At 55.5% G+C, this 11,618-nt stretch overlaps 1 protein-coding gene across 1 annotated transcript; it reads left to right on the plus strand.

Moving 5' to 3' along the window:
* The first annotated feature begins 5,588 nt into the window (after positions 1 to 5,588).
* ISL2 (ISL LIM homeobox 2) lies at positions 5,589 to 11,407 on the plus strand. The gene is made up of 6 exons (XM_021099017.2): positions 5,589 to 5,728; positions 6,591 to 6,780; positions 7,050 to 7,312; positions 9,134 to 9,417; positions 10,014 to 10,181; positions 10,606 to 11,407. The coding sequence occupies exons 1-6, from the start codon at positions 5,671 to 5,673 to the stop codon at positions 10,720 to 10,722; spliced, it is 1,080 nt and encodes a 359-aa protein (XP_020954676.1). The 5' UTR covers positions 5,589 to 5,670; the 3' UTR covers positions 10,723 to 11,407.
* Positions 11,408 to 11,618: the final 211 nt, after the last annotated feature.

The following is an 11,618-nucleotide window of genomic DNA, read 5'->3' on the forward strand; positions in this document are numbered from 1 at the left end:
TGTTTCAGTGAAGGTGCCCTCTCCAACCAGGGCTGCAGCCCAAGGTCAGGCCCTTTTGGCAAGAGGCAGGCCTCTCTGCAAAACCACCACCCAGTTCTGGTTTGGTGAGTCTATTCCTTTCGGAGTTCAGTCTCTCCCTCTTTCCTTCACTCCCTTTCTTTTTCATTTTGCCCAGGACATGGATCTCAGCAAGAGGAGGGATAACGATAGGAAAAAACTGAACTCTACAAGGTCAGCCTCACTGTGAGGCTGTGGGTGGGCAGAAGCCAGCTAGGAATGCCAGCACCCTGGCCCAGACTGCTCAGAACCACTCCAGGCCACGCCAAGCCAGCTGGGGTTCCCCCTTCTGGAAAGATAGGAAAAATGCAACTGTCCCAAAAGCTATCAGTACAGCTCCTTCCCACAGCCTCCTCCCCTCCTGAGATTAAAGCTTGGTGAGTTATCCCTGCAGTGACCAGGTTGTGAGCTGGAAAGAAACAAGGGCTCCTATGCATTTTTTCTTTAAATAAGGGTTAATTTTTCCTCATCCTTCTGTAATCACTGTATTGGTCTCCCAAAGACAAGAGCGCTATAGGCTGTGGATTTCTTAATACAGAATGACCTTGGCATGTCCACTATAAACAAAGTAACAAACAAATAAGATCATTCCCATCTGGATAGACTTAGGTAGCACAAGTTCATCATTAGCCTTCTGGACTAGTGGGTTTGAATGTCAGTCCTACCTCTTACTAGTTGTATGAACTCATGAAGTTTACTCATTTATTCATTTACGAGCTGCTGGAAGATGTGAGTAGGACCTGCCTCATCACCTCAGTGGCAGGGTGGGTTTCATGGACGTGCAACCTGTGCAGTCCATGGACCCCCATGCTTGGTTTCATGCTTTGCCACTGCCGTCTTGAAATTCTTAAAAATTTTTGAGTGAGGGGCTTTGCATTTCATTTCACACTGGTATCCACAACTTACATAGCCTGTCCTGCCCGGGGCGGGGGGGGGGGGCTTTAAATTGGAGCGTCTAGGATTGTGAAGCTCAGGGCCTGCCCGCAGGAAGGACTCAGTGAATGTTAGGGAGAGAGAAAGGGGCTCAGGGAGGAGGGGGAGGGCCCAGCAGTGCCACTGGGTACCTGTTTGCTCAAAGCAAGTTAGTGGGGGTCAAAGAGAGCCTGGGGAGAGAGGACGGGCTTGGATATCGGGAGGCCTGGAGTCTGTCCCTGACTTGCCAAGCTTCTTCCTCTTCCCAGACCTTAGCTGCTTTCTCTGAAACACAGTGCCCAGCTCCTCCCCCCACATCGAGCTCTCAGAAGCCTATAATGGGTGATGATGCGGTTGCTAAAGCCCTCTCTGGCCTGTTCTATACAATGTCTCCAACTGCCTTTGGAGAGAAGTGGAGGTCAAGGGTGTGGGGTAGGAGGGGGATGGAGGCAAGAGCGAGAGGGGAGGCCTGGTCCTCAGGTGGGCAATGGCAGAATCCCATCCCCAGGGACTCTAGCAGGAAGACCCCTGGTCCGGGCCAGGGGACCTGACTTCCAGCTCCATCTCTGTCATTTCCATGCTGGATGACAGGGCACATGTGCTTTGTGAGTGATCCGGAGGCAAGATCGTGTACCGATTCCCCCAGTAAGCTCCACAGCCAGAGAGACTGGTTCAAACCCAGGCTCCACCAGCTATGTATGTAACATGGGACAAATTACTTAACGTCGCCAAGCCTCCATATCTTCATCTGGGAGACAAGGATAATTTTAACAGTGGTGACTCCTCGGGGGATGTGTTGTGAGGACACAGGCAGTCATGTGTATGAGGGTGGCCCCATGTCAGAGTCCTGTATGTGATGAAGTTGCTGAAGATGGAGGTGAGGCCCCACTTCCTCCCCACAGGTGCGGTTCCATGAGAAACAGGAGACAAAACATCTCCTGGTGGGTAACGGTATCCTGAGTGGGTAGGAACAGGAAGGCAGCTCGTGGGAAGGAGGTGGAGTGTGTGTGTGCCTGGGTGTGTCTGTGCAGAGCTGTCCGGGGGCTCTGTGTGTGAGGAGCAGACGGGCTCAAGACGGCCATCCCTCTGGGCTGCAGTTTTTTCTCTGGCAAGCAAGGGCCTGAAAGAGAAGGTCTCCAAAGACTCTCCCAGCTTCCTAATTCTAGAGTTCTGAAAGAAGAAGGGAGGACTGACAAAGCAAACCTGTGAAATAAAGAGGCCGGTTTGTTTGCGATGGCCTGGCCTGCCTTGTGACCCGCTCCCAGGCTGGGCCCCCAGGCCTCATGCTCTCCCACTCTTTCTACTGGGTCTTGTTCCCAGGGTTGGAGCTGCTACCCCTGTAGTGGGAGTGACCCTCTTTTTTTCAGTGCCTTCTCTAGAATTTCTGCACAGGAAGCCTAGATTTTAGGGGAATGGTGAGAGGAGTTTAAGGCAGCAGTGATGGGGTGAGGGAGGTCTGGGGAGAAGGAGTCCAGAGAGACTTCTCTGTGCTTCTGGAATTTTCTCAGGAGGAGAGCCATAGCTGGGGCTAATTTTATGGGATAATGTATGTACTGTAGTGCTATGGAGCTCAAACTGCTCTTTCCAGGAAGGGTAGAGAGTGCTCTAAAGCCCAGGAAAGGAGATACCCAGATCTGTGTGCTGTAGCCTGGGGCACGGCGAAGGGGCCCCTGGGAGCAGCCGGGAAGCAGAGAACCAGGGTAGGGCCAGATCCGTGGCACCTTGTGGGCTGGGCCAGGGAAAGTGGATTTTCTCTTCTCTCCTTCCAGTGCTGGTCTTCTACAGATGGCTGTGACCCAGGAGGCCCACAGGGAAGGCTCTTGAAACGGGTTCCTGGTTTCACAGCTCCAGAGGAGTGAGGCTGATAAGTGATGGAACCAGGCCCCCAAGGGTCACCCATGTGTGCAAGAAGCAAGCAAGATGGAGCCAGGTAGAACGGCTTTGAATGCCAGCTCTGATTACCCTGTGACCAGAGGCAATCATATCATCCCTCTAAGCCTCAGTTTCCTCAGGGATTAAATGAGCCTAATACTTCCCCCCTCATAACTTTGCTGTAAAGACTTAATAGGCTGATAACAGGGGCTTTGCACATGATCGAGACTGAACACATATCAGTTGTTGACCTGGCTACCTGACATCCCAGGAGAAGTCCCCATCACCTCCTCCTCCCTAATAGGGTCTCAAAGGATTGTTTTTTTTTTTTTTTTTTTTTTTTTTTTTTCTGGGTGCTAAGGAGGAATTTTTCCTCTTGGCAAGAAAGTGTTAAAGGCCCAGTCCTAGGATTTCAGCCCAGAGCCGCCCCCTCCTGGCCGCCTGTACCCTTGAATTATTGATTTACTTGCTCCTGGTGCGGTGCTGGAAGTCAGGCCAGGCTCAGAGTGCTGGACAGGGAGGCCAGTGGGCCAGGAGCCCCTCCTAGTTCATTATGGAAGCATGCTTACCAGGGACCCTGGCCCCATTCTGAGATGACGCCCAGACACACAGACTTCATCTGGACACAAACTCTACACTCAGACCACACTTTCTGATCCTCCAGCCTCCACACACAGAGCAAGTGCACATGGAAATGCACAAAGAAATCATCAGATGACACATACGCAGATACACCGAGACCTCCCCTCCATACCCAGACACATGAGGGCCCTGGGAACAGGCAGGAAAGGCACAGCATACATAGAGGCTCTCAGCACAAAGATACAGCCATAATGATAATTATCATAGTTAACATGTATTGCACTTACTATGTGCCAGATTTGTTCTAAGCCTTTTCCAGAGAATACTTTATTTCTTACAATAGTAGAGGTAGATACCATTTTTAATCCCCCATTTTGCAGATGAGGAAACTAAAGGTCAGAAAGAAAATAAAATGCCTGAGGTCATAGAGTGGTCCAGTGCAGACATACCCGGCCTCCTCACTCCTCAACCCCGTTTATTTACACTGACACATTATTCAAACGCAGCCTTGTCCCCATCCCGGACCTGCTCCACACACACTCAGCGGGAGTGCTGTTCAGGGCGCTAGTGGCCAAAGACGCAAGAAATGGCCCATTGGCACAGCGGTTGGTAAGCGGTGCGGAAGAACCAGACCCATAAGAAGACCAAACGTTCTAAACGTGGTTGTCTTGGAAGACCGACGGGGCTGCCACGTGAAGCGCTCAGCACAGCTGGGCTGCGGCGGGGCTCTCACTTGCTGTGCGGTGGGCCATTACCACGTGGCGAGTTCAGCTTGCACTGAGAGCCTAGCCCCAGCCTCTGCAAAGCCTCTCGCTGCGCACCTGGCTGCACCCATTTCCCGGCGAGCAGCCCAGAGCATTGGGCCAACCCACCTTAGGTTTTTAGCAGGAGGGCCGCCGAGAGCTCGGCCGCGCCCTCGGGCCAACGGGGGCCCGGCTCTGGGATTCCTGTGGAAACATTTTATCCCCAGGCGCCCACCTGCGCCCCACCCAGGCGCCCACCAAATTCTAGGCTCACCTTCTAGTGGAAAAACAACAGCCACCATGATTGGATAGGTGTTATTTATAATTCATGGACCAGTCTTTGAACCCTTTCAAACAAAACCCACAGCGATTTCTTTGAAAGAAAGAAATGCCTGGACTCGGTTCAGAAGTCGCGGGTTTTCTAAGGACCGACAAGCCACTGCACAGATAGTAAATTACCCCGCGAGCCACATTTGTTTCTGATTATTTGCATTGCAGTTGATTTGTGAAATAAAACAGAAGAGTTTATAAATACCGTTTATTCTGGAAGTGGAACACACACTCGACCCCGGCATTGTTCCTAGAAGGAGTTGTGCTATTCGGGTGGGGAGAGCATGCGGGTATCCGTGTCGAATTACACCCCCGCCCCAAATCCAAGTCAAAGCTAGAATCTGGATCCGGTTTGGATTTTCGGATTCTGCATTCTGATGTTACCCACCTAATTCTCCAACTTGGAGAAGTTTTCCACAGGCGGACTGGTAGGGACGTCTAAACAGAGTTTATCCAAACCTTTAACCTCTCTCTCTAGCTTGGACTCTGAGAACAAAGGCGCCCGAGAGGAAAAAGGTGACCGGCTGGACGGTGAAGGTCTTGGCCAGACCACCCTTCCGCCCAGCTCTCGTCCCAAGAGAGTGGATTTCCTCCCCCCCCCCCACCCCATGAAAGAAGGGAGCATTTAAAGGACAGGCCCTCCTCCACTCCCCAGGTATCCATCACCCTGCTAGAGCGCGCCTGGGGAGACCGCCCCGCAAGTCCAAGGGGAAGCTCAGAGCTGCAGCGGCCCTGGAGACTGCTCAGCGGTGACGCAAGGTCGAGCGGGGATAGCCCGACTCCTGGTCAGAGTGAGGATCCTTGTAGATTTCAGAGGAGGGGGCTGTTCTCCATTGTTCACCCCGGGCCAATCAGGGTTGGCCCATTTCCTTCCAGCCAATCCCCCGTTACCCCCGCCTTCCACCCAACCCATCCCGCCCATCAGCCCCCAGGTCCCCAACACCTCCCCCGCATCCCCCGCGGTTCTGGGGAAGCTCCGTGACGCCACAGGTCCCGCCCCCAGCTCCGGCCCGGGGCGAGTGCGTGCTGACGTCATGCTGCGTGCGGGCCGGTGCGGAATCGCTCCTTCAACTCCGCGGGGCAGGAGGAGTTAGTTAGCAAAGAGCCGAGGCTGGGCGCGCGACCTTCGTCCTTCTGCCTCTGGCCGCACGCTTTGCGCACATCTCTTTTCTGCATGGTGGATATTATTTTTCATTATCCTTTTCTGGGTACTATGGGGGATCATTCCAAGAGTAAGTCTTTTTCTGTGTGTGTGTGCATGTGCTTAATATGCAATATTTCTAATGCAGAAGAATGTTTAGCGGATTCTACAAGTGGCTTCTATTTGACAGGACACTGGCAGGGAAAAAACAAAACGAATGCATTTCCCTGCAGGACTGCTTATCCTTTGGAATCCTGTTGTTTTAGCTTATAATTAAGCACTCTTTTTCAAGCCTGCTAGGCTGACCTCAGGCTGTGAAATCTGCTTCTGTTTTGCGCTAAAGCAATTAGGTTTGATTTAGCGATGTGGGATTTTTTTTTTTTTTTTTTTTTTTTTTTTTTTGGTTTGCCTGCCTGCTTGTCTGTCGGCCTTTTAAATAAGGAAGATTTCCCTCGCTTGATCTGGGGTATTTAAACTAAGAAATGTCAAAGAGGATGAGCTGAGACCCCGCTGAACGCTGATGTGTCTGCGCTGGGATAGGAGGGAGTCTCTGTGAGAGGGAGTGTGCGGACGGAAATGCCTGAACATCACTGTTCAGTATTGATGGGGTGGCGTCTGTAGGGCTTAAATGTCTATTCACTCTTTCTTCTCACTTACATGTTAGCTTTTAGTTATAAGATATATCGATAAAACGCTTGTGTCCAAGTGAATGTAATAGCGGGAAAAAAAATTGAGGAGGGTGGGAGGAGGCAAAAAAAACCTTAACAAATTCAGAAGATTTTGTTTTTTCGTTTCCAATTGTCTGGATCTTTCGAGAGACCACTTTCTTTTCCTAGTGGTCTCAATTCTTGAAAGGGAGCAAGAGCGCAAGCGGGTTGGGTTGGGGCTGGAGCTGCCTCTGCCGGGGTCCGAGCAGCGGGGCCTAACGCGGGCCCCACGCCCTTCTTCGGCAGAGAAGCCCGGGACCGCCATGTGCGTGGGCTGCGGGAGTCAGATCCACGACCAGTTTATCCTGCGGGTGTCGCCTGACCTAGAGTGGCACGCCGCCTGCCTCAAGTGCGCCGAGTGCAGCCAGTACCTGGACGAGACGTGCACGTGCTTCGTGAGAGACGGGAAGACCTACTGCAAGCGGGACTACGTCAGGTGAGGCCCCGGGGAAGCTTGGGCTGAGCCACCGCCCGCAGGGGCCGGGGCTTGGGGACGGCTGGCCGCCTGCGCGCCCCCGCGCGGGGAAAAGGCCGCCCCCACCCCGAAGGCGTGCCTCCGCGCACCTCTGGGTCTGGGAACCCCCGGAGAGCCTGTCCCCGCGCCACCGAGCGTCCTGGCGCGCGTGCCCGGGCTGGGTAAGCAGCTCGGGAGGCGAGGCCGGCCGTAGGCCCCGAGCTGACACCGCCCGCGCCTTGGGCCCGCAGGCTCTTCGGCATCAAGTGCGCCAAGTGCCAAGTGGGCTTCAGCAGCAGCGATCTGGTGATGCGGGCACGGGACAGCGTGTACCACATAGAATGTTTCCGCTGCTCGGTGTGCAGCCGTCAGCTGCTGCCCGGCGACGAGTTCTCGCTGCGGGAGCACGAGCTGCTCTGCCGCGCTGACCATGGCCTTCTGCTGGAGCGCGCGGCGGCCGACAGCCCGCGCAGCCCCGGCCCGCTCCCCGGACCCCGCGGCCTGCATCTGCCAGGTAAGCTGCGAGCGCCCGGCCCTGTGCCGCCAGCGCCGGTGTGAGTGCATGTGTGTGTGTTCGTAGGTGGGTCCTTGTGCTCGGAGGAAAAGTTGTCTCTTGGGTATATTTCCACTTGTCAGGATTGTGAGGCTTTCTGGGTGAGTGCAGAACTGTGTGCTAGGAATGCGGCTGTGTGTTCGTGTGTGCCGGGGGAAAAAATTACATGTGGGTAAACTCGAGCCGGGATCGTGTGTGTATTAGTGTGTAAGTGTGCGCAGTGACCAGGAATATGTGGAACACAGAACTAGGAACAGGAAGGTAAATGACAACGGGGAATTTTAAGTGGTGACTTTGTCTAAGGGACTTGTACTGGGAATTTCAAGCAGAATATGTGTTGCCAGAGAGAAAAGATAGGTTTGCCTGGGTGTATGTGTGTAAGGAATACAGTTCTCAGCCTAGAGCTGGGCTCAGCCAGCCAGGCCCACCCGTAAAGACAGGCTCTGAAGGCTAACCACTCAACAAAGAGCCAATGTCTGCATTTGTCTTTTGAGGCCCAGTTTGATGAACAACTTAGCCAAATGTTTCTCAGCGAGGTAGAGGTAGGCGTGGAGTCACAGTGGACGCCTAGAAAACACCTCAAGGGATGGATACTTTGGGTCCTAATTATGAGGGCGCCATAGATGGGGGTCTCATCGTGTGGTTACCGGTAGGAATGGTGCCCCTGGCTGAGCAGTTAGCAGACCTGAGGCACCCATCTCTAGACCAGGTTGAGCCTCTGGGCGTTGTGTGCTTTAAAGTGCTCCCAGTCTTTCTGGTTCTCCCTTTACTTCTTTATACAATGAGGAAATTAGGCTAGATGGGCTATTTGTAAATATTTATCCAGACTAGAAATGTCTGGAAGATGATAGAAACTGAAATGGTTCGACTTGTATTCAAGGGTGTGTAGACCTGGTTGGGATAAAGGGGTGTGAAAGGGGATAAAAGCAGTGTTAAGTGCACCTGGTCTCCCAGGGACTCCCTTTTGTTTGTTGCGGGTTGCCGGCTGAGGGAAAAGGACCATTTGTACAGGATTTTCCTCCACCCGGGGTTGAGAGAACCCAAGGCCAAGAGAGGAGAGTGCCAGCGGCCGCGCACTCGGGCTGGGAGGGTGGCTGCTGGGCTAGGGAACCTGGAGCCTTGAGGGAGGAGACCAGGGGGCCTAGGAGAGGCACGAAGGAACTATCCAGGCCCTGGAGGCCCTCCTGAACCCCCGGCCAGGTCTTCAAGACTAGCGTTGCGGCCCTGTACGAGCGCCCTTTGAATCGAGGAGAAGCGCTCTTGGAGGCCACCCCCTCTCCCGTGCCCCGGGAGTGGGAGACAAGCTCCCTCAATCCCTGCGCAGTGCGGACGCATGGGGTCCGCATGGGTCACCTTCCCCCTCCAGAGTCCTGGGCGCGCCTTCTTCCTCTTCCTCTGAAACTCCGACTTCTTCCGGAGGGCTTCCCTCCTCCCGCGGGGCCCATTTGGGCATTCCTGGGGTCGGGTAATAGGAGGGGGCACAGCCGGTAGCGGCCACTCACGACTCGCGAGCAGGCCTAGCTCACAGCTCCCACGCCCTCCCTGAGCTCCCGGGAAGTCACTGCGGGGACCCCTGTGGAGGAACTGGGGAAGGGACAAAAATGCACGCCTTTTTCTGGGCAGGGCGAACGGATGAAAAGGGAGCCAAGACGAACAATAAAACGAAATAAACGGAATAAAAGAGAAACGAAATCGGGCCCCGGAGGGCTCGCTGGGCCGCCGCGGGGCGGGGCGTGGGGAGAGTGGGTGGCGGCCGCTCGCTCACCTCTCGCTTCCTTGCAGACCCGGGGTCGGGCCGGCAGCCTTCGCTGCGCCCACACGTGCACAAACAAACAGAGAAGACAACCCGCGTGCGGACTGTGCTCAACGAGAAGCAACTGCACACTCTGCGGACCTGCTACGCCGCCAACCCGCGGCCCGACGCGCTCATGAAGGAGCAGCTGGTGGAGATGACCGGCCTGAGCCCGCGGGTCATCCGCGTCTGGTTCCAGAACAAGCGTTGCAAGGACAAGAAGAAATCTATCCTCATGAAGCAGCTGCAGCAGCAGCAGCATAACGACAAGACGGTGAGGGACCGGGCGCTAGAGGGTACGGCAGGGTGGGGCCTGGGTTCCCGCCTGGGAATCTGCCTACCCTTTTCTGGGCCGGCTCTCGGGAGATCCAGAGGGAACTGGACTCTCCAAAGAGCGTCTGTTTGTGCTTCCAGAGCAAGGTTTAGTTGGGGTAGAAGGCTCCTGAATTATTGTATCTGAAGCTTCAGGTCTTACCCCAGTGCCAGCATAAACCTGGGTTGAGGTCGAGGAGCAGTTTGGAGCCCAAGGCGGCATGGTTGCCAGCGCCCGCCAGTCGGGGCAGGTTATGTCCTTCTCTCCACATGACTCCGGGTTTGAACACTTTCCTTTGTAAAGCTGGAGGATGGGAAGGCAGGCCTCGCGCTGCTTCCCTTGCCCTGCTGACTTCCAGCAGCGAGGCTGGCCTGTGGTGGGACACGGAGTATTTCCAGTGGGGAAGGCGGGCTCATTCGGCTGCAGACAAGGGTATGCCTCCCTCAAACAGTTTTAGGCTCTAAATCATGTGCCAGGATTGAGGGCCCCAGTCTCGAAGGTGGCGCAAAACGCAAGACCTCTAGCGTTTCCCACCTCCACCTCTGCTTGTCCCCTAGAGCCTCCAGGGACTGACCGGGACGCCCCTGGTGGCGGGCAGCCCCATCCGTCACGAGAGCGCCGTGCAGGGCAGCGCAGTCGAGGTGCAGACGTACCAGCCGCCCTGGAAAGCGCTCAGTGAGTTCGCCCTCCAGAGTGACCTGGACCAACCCGCCTTCCAGCAGCTGGTGAGGCCCTGCCATGCCCGCCCGGACCTCAGGAGTCTCAGGGAGGTGGGGTGGCTTTAGCCCCTTAGTCAAGTTGGGAAGGGAGGGGGTATTCTCAAAGCATTGAGGGCTTGGACAGCCCTAAGCCGGTATGGCTGGGGGACTGGGTAGCTGCTAGCACACTCGGCCCATAATTTGCTCTAAACCAGGTCTCCCTGGGTTAAAGCTCTCTCAGGAGAGGTCGAGGGATTAACCAAACCGCCCCCCACCCCCGCCGCCCCATACCCCTTCTTGCGCTTGGGGACCTGGCCGACTTCAAGGGCTTGCTCCCAGCGGGTGGCCTGTCCCCAAGGGATATACCCCCGACTCGGAGCAGGCGGCCCGGGAAAACCAGCTCGGGCGCGTCTTCTTCACTGGCTCCTTCCTGGCGTCTCCCCTGCCCCAGGTTTCCTTCTCCGAGTCTGGCTCCCTAGGCAACTCCTCTGGCAGCGATGTGACCTCCCTGTCCTCGCAGCTCCCGGATACCCCCAACAGCATGGTGCCGAGTCCCGTGGAGACGTGAGGGGGACCCTTCCCCGCCAGCCCGCGGACCTCGCATGCCCCCTGCATGAGACTCACCCATGCTCAGGCCATTCCAGCTCCGAAAACTCTCTCGCCTTTGTAATTATTATTATTGTTATTTAAAGAGAGAGGACTGAGAGAAGCGGTCGGGACAGCTCAAAGCGCCGAGACGCAACCTGCTTTCACCAGACTGGAGAGACTTGCTCCGAGGACTTTTATTTTTACAAAACCCAAATTCGAGATTTACTAGCGTTAGCGGCATAAATGCCTTCTGCCTTCTCCTCTCCCTTGCTCAGCTGGGCCGCCGGCGCTCGGCGCCCCCCGCCTACGTGCCCACGTCTGCGTGGAGAACGCGCAGGGCAAGTCCCAAGCCGGCTCAGCCCCAAGCTGGCCCCCGCGGGCGCCTGTGCCCACCCCGCCCCGCGCTCCCAGGTGGCTTCGCCGGGTTGTAGCCGGGCAGAGGATTGGGGCGATCCAAAGGAACGGACACTCAATCCCCAAAGCGCATGACTGCCGGACAAGAGTAGAAACGTGACTTTCCTTGAAAATGTTTTAAATTATCAGTCGACGGAGGACAGAGTGTGTGAGCCTTTGCCGAACAAAACGTAAGTTATTGTTATTTATTGTGAGAACAGCCAGTTCATAGTGGAACAAATATTTTGATCATAATAAAAAAAATAACCCGATGCGATGCCGCTCTTGTGTGCTGTTGGCGCAGCGGGCGGGCAGGACGAAGACTGTGGGGGTTGGGACGTGCTGCGTCGAAAAAAAGGCTTGGCGGAGTCGGCCGCCTCGGCTCCGCAAGGGGCCCACAGCTCCAGCCCACGTGCCCTCGCGCGGCCAGGGGCGGGCCCGGCGGAGATTGGGCGCCTCGCGGGGGGGCGGGGCTGGGGCCCG

Source organism: Sus scrofa, chromosome 7, assembly GCF_054392235.1.
Source record: "Sus scrofa isolate SSC_HxYL_T2T_F1_AM1 chromosome 7, Sscrofa_HxYL_maternal_Yorkshire_Landrace_v2.0, whole genome shotgun sequence".
Taxonomy (NCBI): domain Eukaryota; kingdom Metazoa; phylum Chordata; class Mammalia; order Artiodactyla; family Suidae; genus Sus; species Sus scrofa.

What these genes read in the sequence shown, in the direction of transcription:
- ISL2 (XM_021099017.2), top strand. Translation starts at nt 5,671, where the DNA reads ATGGTGGATATTATTTTTCATTATCCTTTTCTGGGTACTATGGGGGAT. An exon ending in CCGCGGCCTGCATCTGCCAG is followed by an intron (nt 7,313 to 9,133) that starts GTAAGCTGCGAG and finishes GCTTCCTTGCAG; the next exon opens with ACCCGGGGTCGGGCCGGCAG. An exon ending in AACCCGCCTTCCAGCAGCTG is followed by an intron (nt 10,182 to 10,605) that starts GTGAGGCCCTGC and finishes CCCCTGCCCCAG; the next exon opens with GTTTCCTTCTCCGAGTCTGG.